The sequence below is a fragment of the Acanthaster planci genome, linkage group LG04 (genome assembly GCF_054643075.1).
Source record: "Acanthaster planci isolate LZ-2023a linkage group LG04, COTS_SCS, whole genome shotgun sequence".
NCBI lineage: Eukaryota > Metazoa > Echinodermata > Asteroidea > Valvatida > Acanthasteridae > Acanthaster > Acanthaster planci.
The window spans coordinates 7,065,574-7,078,042 of NC_141780.1; the positions used below are offsets into that span (position 1 = coordinate 7,065,574).

At 42.1% G+C, this 12,469-nt stretch overlaps 1 protein-coding gene across 1 annotated transcript; it reads left to right on the forward strand.

Annotated features, from left to right (window-relative positions):
• Positions 1–682: 682 nt before the first annotated feature.
• On the forward strand, positions 683–10,914 carry LOC110989545 (uncharacterized). Its single transcript, XM_022254016.2, has 5 exons — positions 683–847; positions 2,282–2,479; positions 3,619–3,770; positions 5,256–5,522; positions 6,891–10,914. Exons 1-5 carry the CDS (start codon positions 734–736, stop codon positions 8,521–8,523), a joined length of 2,364 nt encoding a protein of 787 aa, XP_022109708.1. The 5' UTR covers positions 683–733; the 3' UTR covers positions 8,524–10,914.
• Positions 10,915–12,469: the final 1,555 nt, after the last annotated feature.

Sequence of the window (12,469 nt, forward strand, 5' to 3'; positions counted from 1 at the left end):
GAGGGGCAAAAAAGCGAGAGAAAGGGGGAAAAGAAATGAAAGGGGATAGAAATCACCAGTTTGCCTGAAAAATTGCCCCATCCTAATGAATGGCCTATAAGTTCTATGCCGATGAGATCTTCCCCCTCCCTCCGAAAAAAAATCCCCTGAAAAAGTGCTTTTACCCCTTTCCTCTTTTAATCTTCAAAAGTGGTCAATCACAACATTTGGAACCTACATGTACGTAGGCAGTGCATTCCACCAAATGGTTGTATTTCTGCGCGCAAGCTCATTAATATTTTGTAATCCCACGAGGTTTTTACAGTACAGTGAGACGGGCCAAAATCAGGAGGCATCATAGAAATACTTCCATAAATCCCGAATTCGGGACTGATGTTTCCAGTTCGGGGCATTTCTTCAACAAAAAGCCCCAAATTGCGGACCTATTTTGGATAGAGGCGGGAGTCGACATTCAGAGATGAGTGCTAGGTTTTACTGCTATTTTGGGGGTATCTTCGTTTAAAAGCAAATAAAAAAAACCTGTGGCTAACCCCCGGGGTTAGCCATGGAATTCAAACGAAAAGTGATCTTCTGGCCATAATCCTGAATTTCCAGGAGGCCAATCTTTTCACGAGAGTCAACAGGCGGCGCTATTTCGGTCCGATTTTGCACTGTTTGTGCAACCGTAATGTGCGGCGCCCTCAATCGTTTATCATTAGTTGTCGAGCTCAAAATCGTGAATTCGTACAAAAAAATGGAGGAAATTTCTAATGAAAACGGTGAAGTAACCAATCTGCCAGAGGTTGACATAAAATGGTGTGAGTATTGCCCGTCTACTCGACAAGAAGGAAGCCTGCAAGCACTCAAGGTAGTTTAATTTATCGCTTGGTTAACCGATGTCTTCCTTCCTCAGTAGGCTTGATTGTGACTATCAGTCGTAGTGCATGAAGCACGGACAGTAGTGTAGGCTAAATGAAGACAACGTTCAACCTTGGCTAACATGTACCTGTCATGCCTGTAATTAAGTGACACTGACACAGTCAGCTCTGTGAGGTTCATACGGTAAAGTTTTGTACTTTCATGACTTTGTAAATTGTAGATTTATAAACAGATGTAAAGAGTGAAAACAGCACAGTAACATACATGGACTAACAACATACAGCCCAAGGGCAAGGCACTGGTACATGTACGTGTGCATAGGGTGAGTGCGGGAATTTTCGACCAGGAGGAAAATTTGACCAACTGCATTCAAAGACTACACAGCTGGTTGAATTTCTTGCTTTTCTTATGTAGGTGAATACCCCCACCTTTACCCTCCATACATGTACATACATGAACACACTGTGTCCCCCCCCGGCCCAGTCATGCCAGTGCATACATGTAGATGGGGATCCTACCATTGTCCAAGACTGCAGTTTAAAACAGAATTCTACCGTTTACTTCTAGGAATACATGCAGGAGTGTGCAATGGCACAGAAAAGGTGGGAAAAAGACTGCATCAAAACAAGTTTTTTTTCAGTTACTTTATCAACTTGATGATCAAGTAAAATGGCAAAAAATTCATAAAAACAACTTAAATAGCTAAACATGAATGGAAAATATGGGAGAAAAAGTCAAAAATAGCATGTAGATATTTTTGACCTCAGTTAAAAAAACACTACTGACGCATGTATGCAAATATTGGTAACACGCAACATGACTACAATGCATAGTGGCCAAGATTGCAAGATGTCGCATACATGTACAGTGTACCTACATGTAGTTCTGTACTCTCCTTTTACAGCAAATGTTACAACCACGGAAAACCATGAATAGGAGATGTCGGTATTAGTTTTTCTTAATAAGGTCCTTTCAATATTTTCAATGTCACTTCCCAGTGTCAACGTTACAGTGAGCAAAAAATGATAATATTGTCAAAGTGCATTTGAATGCATCCATGTACATGTACACGTATAACATGTTTCCACAAACCGTATTGTCCTTGCATCATTCATATGGGGATTTCATGACCGCGGATTGCTCATAGATCATCAAGATACACTGTACATACATACATGCAGCTGCATGCTGATGGTAGGGTGCCACTGGACAAGTCTACTGAGTGTACTTGATTACCAGCTCCAGGCAGGAACAAGAGATGTTACAGTCCCTTGGTGGGAACTCACCACATTTGATCAAGGACTAGAGGAAATAATTCCCACCAACCTGTTTCTTCTTTGCTGGTAAGGGAGTGCTTCCAGTCTGGATTCTATTATAACAAATAGTGATGGTGTTTCAATTGATGCATTCTTGAATACTACAGGAAACCTTACCGCATGGGTACCAGTATATTTGCTGTCAGCAGGAGACTTCCAGAAACGTGCCCCGGGTGGATTTCCGAGTAAACATAAAGGATGAGCTGTCGGCCAAAGAGTGGCTAGCCAAGTACCAGGAGACAACACTGGCAACATGGCGAACAGCAAGGACATATCCAAACCGGGGCAGCAGGACACTGTGTCGTGTAAGTTCATTTGGTGGGTTTTTTAAAGAAGGGAATACGAAATCTTACCCGCTTGACCCAGATTTATGTGTGCCCAGACTAAATGTAAATGTACAGAACATGTATTTGTGACCTTCTCTGTGAAAATGAGTCACAAGTCGCCAGAGCCACTTTTCAGGTACATGTAAAACCTGCAAGCAACTCTCACACAATGTAAAGCAATAGGAATCCCAGAAGTTTATTCATCTTCATACATGTACATGTTCCATCCATTTTCATCTGGATATCAAATTCAGTGACACATCAAAACAGAGGGCCAAATTTCCTGTTTCCAATATAATCTAAAACTCAAAAGTAGCTCTGGCGACTTGTAACTTACATGTATTTTCACAAAGTGTGTCACATTTAGTCTAAGCCCCCAAACAAACTTGGTTTATTGATTTAAAGTTTGTCTGAGACAAGCTCAGTTACCACAATTTCAACCTACTGATCTCATGTGCATTACAGCACAAGACCTTATACATGTACGTGTATGTACACGTGTACATGTTACTTAGCTCATTTTATTTATACCCACTTGATCACAAGCCAACTGGGTCTTTCGCTCAGTTTTTCCCATTGCAGTCTAAGCCAGGCCTGCATTGTACAATACCTATACACGTACATGTACATGTATGTACAGTACTTACAGTTCGGCACTCGTTGGCCAAATACATGTACATTGTACTGCATGTATATGTACGCACACTATGTGTACGTGTATCTAATTACATTTTGCTGTATATACATGTACACGTACACTGTACGTGTACATGTGTATTTTTCAATGGAGCTTCTTATCCATTGCCACCACACACCTTGCTCCCACAATCAAAGGCATATACATGTACATCGGTATGCACAAATCAACACTTTTGGACCCCCGGTTTGTAGGATGACCCAAATCCATGTTTGAAACATTTTTTGTTACCATTTTGAAAGGTAGGAGTGCTGTAGGCTTAGTGTCAAAGTCAATGACAACCAGTTTTCAGTATGATGAATCCCATCAATCTCCCAAATGCCTTTCTTTTTTCTTTGAATTACATGTATGCCATGCTTAGCATCTCCTTTTCACATTTGGAAATTCTACCCATTTTGCGTGTACATTTGCGTAAATGCAGCTGGAGAAGAGGTGTCAGCACATGACCTGCCCACGCTCCAAATCGGCCGACTTACGAAAGGGTTCCAAGAACACCAATTGCCCAGCCGTGCTCATTGTTATCGTCAGGAGGACCGAATTCAAACGCCACAATGGTAAAGAAAGAATGTGCCGGTAAGTTTAGTCGAGAAAAAGCCTCTTTTGTGTTGCTTGTTAATACACTGTTACAGTCATTCTCAACAGAATTTGTTGTTAAACTTTTAAAATTGCATCAACTATATGATTTTCCATTTTGAAAAAGGGTATTTTCCATTTCGTCAAATCCTGAATTCCAATTCAGAAATTCAAATTCCATTTCATACCTTAGTGCGCATGAAAAGGAGAGTAAGTTTTAAACTATGGATAAATACCCAACCAACATGACCAAACAAAAGAAAGCAAAAGAAAAAACTATTGTTTGAAATACTCTGCAATGTTTCCAAATCTTTTTATTATTTTTTTTGTAATGAAAATGTTAAAAAAAAATTACACAATAAATGTGGCATTTCTAACCAGTGCAAAAAAACTTGCTGAAAAACCAGTCAAAAACTTGCTGCGATTAATCAGCGGACAATTCATGCGTCACTCCTTGTGTATAAATTCAAATTACATTAAATACATGTACAGTGAAGTTGTAGAATAGGTCCTGCATGCAACAGTCGTTGATCACAATATGTTAATATTGGACATTGACCCGCCATTTTATTTGGCAGTGGCACAATAAAATTTGGAAAGTTAACATTAAATCTTTGCCTTAAAATTCTCTTCGTCAAACACTTCTTAGGGCTCATTCAGCTATGGTACACCAAGCTCACCTGTACTGGGTTTCGTTTAATTCAAGAAATATGTGATTAGTCTTCCGTTTTGCTGCCGCGTTTTGATCATTTCGCCATGCGATACTAGCCTAGTTACAAGGCGTCTATGTGGATTACCCCATGTGTGCAATAAGCATGTGTGTAATTATGAACTTGTTTGCGCCTTGATTTCATTGTTAGTACAGTGTACGTGTGAATGGCCAATGTCCGTACAGCGCCACTGTGCTGTGCTGGCTGCCGCTGGACACTTGGGGCTCACACACACCATAGCGCAAGTATCGGTACTACTAAGCGCAGACAACCCAGTCATGTGGTGAAAAGGTGCAATTCAGCATGTTTCCAGCATAATTTGTTCATTAAAAAGCCTGCATTTTAAAAGGGTTTAGTAGGCATCTATTTGTAGTACTTTGTAGAAATTTTTCTTTACTTTTTAAGCCATTCTTAGTGAGAAATTTTGCAGGTTCCGTTTTACACAGTGGATTCCGTTTCAAAGTGTTGATTCTGTGAACTCTGTCCATTTTCCACGAATGCGGAAAATCATTGGCTCTACAAATGTTATGCTGAAAAACAACCTAAAAAGTAGATTTCAGAGCTACTTGCCTATAGCAAACTTACGACAACATTTAGACTGCCTCACTGGGAAAGCGCTTTACCAGAGCTTTCATCCTGGATGAAATGTTCCAGGGACTTCATTTTTTGCCAGCACCTCTTATTACAGTGTACCTGTCCAAGTTAGCACCAGCTAAATACATGTGTCTGTGAGCTGTTCCATTTCCTACTCTGCTGATGCTTTGACTGCCCTCAGGTCAGAAGATCACCATCTCCCCAAGTGGCCCATGACGGTTGTCCTGAAGCATGACCACAACCACCCCCTGAAGGCGGCCAACATGCTGCGGCACCGTGATGTCTCCAAGGACGTGCGCAAGAAGCTGATAAAACTCTTCCGGGCCGGTCATTCGGCCACCAGTGCCCTCAACATGCACCAGTATGACCTGCAAATAGAGCATGGAGATGATTATGTCTTCCTGAGCGGGGACAGACACCACAATCCCGATCTCAACTTCACTTGGAGGTACATTACAGCAGTCTCTTCCATGTGATTTTTGTCTTTGTAAAGGCTCCTCACAAACCACTTAGAAAAGCCTTATTAACATGTAAATCCCCATCATTTAATGGATGGGTCGTCAGTAATATGTCATTGAATGATTCACTCAAACACAGTGCAAACATATGATGTGCCGGCACCCCAAAGCTGGAATATGTTCTAATCCTCTGTTGCGATATCAGTAGTATACAAATAAATGATGTTATATTTTAATGAATTTTTCACAATTGTGCAATGGAATGAAAAATTTCATTTAGTGGCAGATAAAGTGATGCTCTAGACAAATCAAATAAAGTCTGATGAATTTCAGTATCAGGTGTCAGTTCTTGCACACTTTACTGCTTTCCCGACTTTGGCACTGACTGGGAAGTTGAGGTCAGTTTGAATATACATGTAAGCATGGGAGATCTGGGAACATACATGTACATGTTCACTGTACATGTACATAGAAATACAGAGTTACATGTAGATTTATTATGCTGTAACACTTATTAATTGCCACTGCAGCTGTGCATTTATGGGTGAATGATTCGGTAAATAAGTGAAATTATGATTAAACAGAAGTTACTGTAGGTTAATCCAAGTGGTTGAGTACATTCACATTTTTATACATGAGTACGAGTACTTCTGTATGAGTACATGGCAGTTTTTTCCAAATTACCAGAACATGTACATGTACTTGAGTCAAGTACAGGTACGAGAACAAATGTTACAAATACTGCTTCTACACACCTAATCTTCTATGTGCTGGAACAAGCATTTCAAACTATGTCCTAGGTTTGAAATGCACCATGCACCCATACATTGTAGTTCAGAGCACACTTTATTTGACCAATTGCATATGCTGCAGTGCATGGTCTCCATTAGTGGATAGTGCTCCCAGATGAAACGATTCCTGCTGTCCTGTCTCTTCGGCACCAGTGTTCAGGACGGGGTGGATAGTGCTTAAGTGTGTTTAGGGAATCCAGTGATGTTGCATTTTCATCAGCCCACTTTTAATGGGGGAATGCATTGTGTTGGGTCTTGTACTTAGCGACTGTAATGGAACAGTGGCTCTATACAGTAGTTTTCACAATGGTTACCACCATCGGTGGGGTTTACAGCCCTTGACCAGTGATAGCATCGCCAGCGTCACAAGATACATGTATCCCCCCTCATAGAGTATGATAACTGTGCCTTTAATATTAAACTACATGTACATGTAGCATAGGTCTCACTTGCTGGTGGGTTGATCAAACAAAAACCCAAGGAAGATGGACCGTCCCAAATATGAAAATAATCAGAAATCTGTGCCTTTTCTCTTTTTAATAAAGGTTTTTCAAATTTTTTTAACAGGTTGTACAACCAGATTTTTGGAAAGGCAAAAACCAACCAGGGCGAGAGGCCGAAACACCTACCTGTGCCAGGGGAGATTATCGACGAGGCAGTGGGTAAGCGGAGGGACAAGAGAACATTCACCATCAACTCCAACCCGGAGATGGTGGCCATGTTGCAGGAGAAGATTGACAAGTACAACCTGGAGAATGGGGACTGTGTCCGGTGGAAAGTGGAAAGCAATCACCTGGTGATGGCCATCGTCACGCCCCTCATGAAGCGCACCCATGCCCTGATCAAGTATGCTGGAGAGATGGTCTTTATGGATGCCTCAGGCACTATGAGCCGGCACAACACCCAGGTCTTCATGATGATGACACCTAGCTTTGCTGGTGGCCTGCCCCTCGGTGCGTTCATAACCACTGGTGACTCAAAACAGCTCATCCAGTCTGCCATCCAGCTGGGCCAGGATATCTTAGGTGATACTGCCTTCTACGGGCGAGGGATGGCAGGCCCTGAAGTTTTCTTCACTGATGACATTGATGCTGAGAAGTTTGCCCTGGAGGGTGTTTATCCAGGATCCACTCTCATCCTTTGCATCTATCAAGTCCTGCAGGCTTTCTGGAAACACCTTTTTGATCCCAAGTTCAAGATCCACAGGGGCGACGGGCCCTACCTGTTCGAAATGATGAAGGCCATGCTGTATGCATCGTCGGATGCCGACCTAGAAGTGTCCTATCAGAACATCATGCATGACGACATTGCAAACAAGTACTCACCAGTGAAAGCAACGTATCTCAGGATGTATGAGAGGAGGACAGAGTGGGCACTGTGCTACCGGAACGCTTTGCCTCTTTGTGGCAACAACACAAGTAACTACTGTGAGTCGGCCATGAGGATCCTGAAGGACAAGATCTTCCACCGGGCCAAGACATACACTGTCGTCCAACTGGTTGATTTCCTGCTGACAAGGATGGACCAGTATTACCAGAAGCGCCTGCTGGACGTTGGCCACAACAGGCTAAATGAGGCCCTTGCGTCACGCTACATCTCTAGTGGGGGTCCAACTGTGTGCACCCACAAGGACAAGATCATCCAGGAATCGGCAATGGTGTTCCTCATACCAAATGAGAAACCCGAGGAGACCACTTACAGGGTGGACATGACTGTTGGACTCTGCACCTGCCGCGTTGGCAGCACAGGTGGGCCTTGCTGTCACCAGAAAGCTGTCCTGACTGGCTTCTATATCCCCTCCTGGAACTTTATCCCAGTGAAGGATGAGGCCATGAGAGAGCTCCTTTTCCAAATTGGGGGTACCATGGAGGAAGAGAAAACCCAAACCCGAAAGCGTCCCAGGGAAGATGAGGTGTGTGAAACTGATGACTTTGACCTAGCAGCCTCAGAATACGATGACACGCCACTGGAGGAAAGAAAGATGTGCAAGGGAACGAAGAGGAAGGGCATGGTTGTGTCTCCAAAGGTGCATCAGAAGAAGGTGCTGGCCGAATTGGATGCCTTTGTGGCTAGGATCAAAACTGGTTACCTTAACAATCCCTGCGTGTACAAGGATGCGTTGGAGGACTTTGTCCACCAAACAAAGAAGTTTAAGACAGACGCTGAGCTTGTATGTGCCTTATACACATTTGGGGAATAGAACGGAATGTTTGTGTGTGTGGAACACTTTCCAATAGAAGGCAGACTCCAAGATGTTTCATGAGGAATGTAAAATACATGTGTGTGTGTACATGCATACATTGTCTCATGGTGCCATCTACGTGAATGAGATTTTGTGGGCCAGTGTTTTGGTCATTCAGCTAGACTGAATGTTGACCTTTTTAATGTACCTCTTCACATTCAAAAATATTGTGTTTATCACCTTCTTTATGAGAGAAGATCAGTTTGGCCCAGTGCACTTTGTTTTAAAGAATAAAACAAAAGCTAGTAATACTGTATTCCATAATATTCTACTCCTTCCCTTTTTGCTATCGTATGAAGGAACTCTGTAGGACTGTTGAGAGCACTCTTAAGCCTGCTATGGAGTGCCAAGTGAGGGTATTTCCATTGATATTAAGTGGTGTACGAACTATGTAAATACTGGCCATGTGAGCACTTTGCTATCACCCCTGTGAACTTACATTAAGTGTTGACACATGATCATAAAAAATTTGCTCTCATTTTTCAGTTTGATGTGCTTAGGCAGAATGGCTAAACTACGTTCAATTGACTGAGGCCCAGTGACCATTTTTAAAGAAGATGATGGTTTGACAATGTTGGGGGGAAAAAAAGGAAAACAAACTTTTGCTGAGTGTGCGTCATTTCTCATCGCACTGCTGAGATTTGTACTTCACATTTTTCATCTATTCTGTTTTCAAACCAGTAGAAGTTGGATATCAACTTAAATTCATATATCAGTGGACTAAACTGGCTAAGTGTGAAGTTGAGGTCTATGTGTTGAAGTAAACATGTTGAAGTAAATTGCATTTCGTGAGATGGAACCTGCACAAAATAATGGCAGGTCATTCTTCTATTCTAATGACCCTCACTTTTGGCATATGTCGTCCGAAATGAGTAGGCTTTTGAGTCTGGAAGATCCCTAGACCAACCCAATGTCCTAAGTCTACTGGTAATTCTACACGTAGTTACCTAAGCATGCCCCTCATGTGTTTTCATCATTGTGGTCTTGAGTATGACCTTTGTATTTATAACCAAACTTAGTGGCTCTGATGGGAAATCCCATAATCAGCTCCCATTCCGAGGTTGAAGTTGATCCATAAACTAAATACTTGTACATATGTACATGCAGTTCAGTTACGACTATGAAACTCATGAGTTGCTCGTGCGTCTACCTACATGTACGCATAGAGGGCAGGAGATGGCTGGAACGGTGATTTGCAATCATGGCTTTGCTGGTGGAGCTTACACAGTGTCTTGAGAAGGAAACAAAATATTACAATACATACATGTAGCGACAGACTGACTGATCTCGTGGCAACCTTTAAAACACCCGTTTTTTATTGCGTTAGAGGGGAACTTTGCAAATTTTTTGGCATGATGGTTGCCTGAAGACGGCCTCACACTAGAGTTGGCGAGTGGCAACTTTAGCGAGCTTGGCAAACTGGGTTTGGACACTCGCCGGAGAAGAGCCGCGACTTGTACATGTTAAGAACAGTTTTGAGATGGTTTGGCGCCTTATGCAAACGTACGTGAAGGAAATGCGACTTCGTAGATTGTTGCGCAAGCACTTAGCAACAATTGCACCACTAGAATCACGTCACGGCCACCAACCAGCTTGTGTAACTCCCCCCCCCCAGCCAAACCAAGGTCAGCCTCAGTCTGCATCCAGCCGCTGGAGACAATAGACGTGCAGGACCACCAGACGGACGTTCAAGACCAGCCCTGACTCCTGGCCTGGGTCTTCCTGTCCAGCCCAGGGCCTACCATAGACCAGCCCAGGGTCCAAACCATGGCTTTCTATTAATTTTGGTGAAAGCTGGCAACATGTTTGAGATGGTTTGTAGCCCATCGCGTAACACACGAGAAGGCTTTGAGCATGTTAGGACTACATGTATTTTGAAACGATCTGGCAAGAAAGGCCGAATGGTGACATAATATTCACCAAGAATTTTGAACATAAATTTTGAACATGTTCAAAATTCCTGTTCATATCTTTGTTAACTAGGACGAACCCCACAAACATTTCGAAACACCTTAGCTCCTTTTTTTTTTTTTGACAAATTTGCGAGGTGCTGCCAGTCCAGTTACAATTTGCAAAATGTGAGGAACCTTTAACCACACAAGAAATTACCGGAATTTAGAACCTGACAGTTTTTGTCATTTTCCATATTTTGGTTCCGCAAGAAAAACAGGGATTTCCTTTTGGATACCTTGCCCTACTGAGGATCGGGGTGCCTCAGTGTTGTTTGTAAAATGTTTGAAAAGTTTGTGTTTTTATCTTTACACTTGTAGTGGAACAGTAACTTTTCACGTGCCAGGATGTAAAAACGCCGAAGTTATTAAACAGATGCAAAGCAAGGTCACAACTTAATTTTTGGTTTGTGTTCATTAGTAATCTTATTTCTACATGCTTTGCTTTCCACATAATTTGCAAGATTAGATGAACACATTCCAACTCAAGCCAATATTCGTGTTTTGGCTGTCATTTTACTTCATACACCAAATTTCCTGCTGAACAGTTTATACACTTCCGTTTGTAGCATAATAAACGCTCGTAGTTCCTTAGATATTTATGAATAAGTATTAACTTTTCTTTTTTGAAAGAGTCCGTGTCCCGGATAACAGTTCATCCGAGTCATCCTTTAAGGTGGCAAAATCATGCTACTACACTGTCAGGAAAAGGGGCTACCCTGAAGAGCGCCACCAGTTTTATTTTCAAGGTGCCCATGGTAATTTTATGTTTTTTCTTTCAAAATAAAGAGTATTGAAATTTCCTTTAACTATTTAAATCAGGCCAGCGACCTATGCGAGTTCACACCCGAGTATCCTCCACAATCAAGTGCTATTCTGTTGCAGTGCTGACACCCTTTCCTCGAAGAAATAGTCAACCGAATTAAAAATGAACAGTTTGTCACGATCACGCGCACAGCTAGTGTGCAAAAGGCATTAGCGCGAGAACCAGCTCGTGAACGAACACGCGTGCGTACTCTTTTCGTTTGCACTGCGCTTTCTGGATCACAGTGACGTCACACTCGGTATTCGATTTAGGAAAATTTATTTCGGACCCATGATGGAAGTTACACGTATTTCTGTTCATTTTATGTTACTGCCAGTTAATATCAACAAACACAATACGTGTCAAGGTTGTTTTCAGTTTTTGAATATGATGCAGAGGGGTTTGTGTACAGGCACAAGTGAGATGAGGGCTTGGGACGTATCCTTGAATACAGAACTCCAAGATGCTACAAGCCCCATGCCCTATAAACACCGACATATTGCTTCTCAAAATTTATTATACCAAGAAAAGTCAATTAGTAATATCATTAGCACAGCATCATTCTTTATTCGTTTCATTTTATGCTGGCCACAATGAGTAGCCACAATGAGTATTCACAATGATCCTGCACCTCGACGTTTGCTGCATACTTATAGGACGAAGACGGTCAAATGAATCATATCGAAAACTGTCGTAACATTTCCCAGCGGATGTTGCAAATAACTAAATTGTTTCATCAGCGTATCACAATGGAGGTCAGACCTGTTTCACAAAGAAAAGTTTTCAGGGAAATATATATGCAGTTATTTTACCCCTTATGCATTTAATCTTTATCAAAGTGGACTCATTCTATTTTGAAGGATTTTTTCGCAACCAAAGGTACACGATAATAGAGGTTTGTGTCACAATGAGATGCCGATGTTCCGCCACATGCTCCCCTTGGAAAGTCTTGTTGTTACTGCATGGATGCAGTCATGTCATGGTCATGCCCAAGGCTTCAAGTTGTAGGCTGTGTGGAAAACTTTCACGGATTTTCGAAAATATAGCAACATTTGTTTAACCTTTAAAGATTTAACTAAAATATGGGCGATTCACTATTGCCTCCAAGGGTTTGCAAGGCCTTGGCCCATCACGTGCACAATGCACAAAA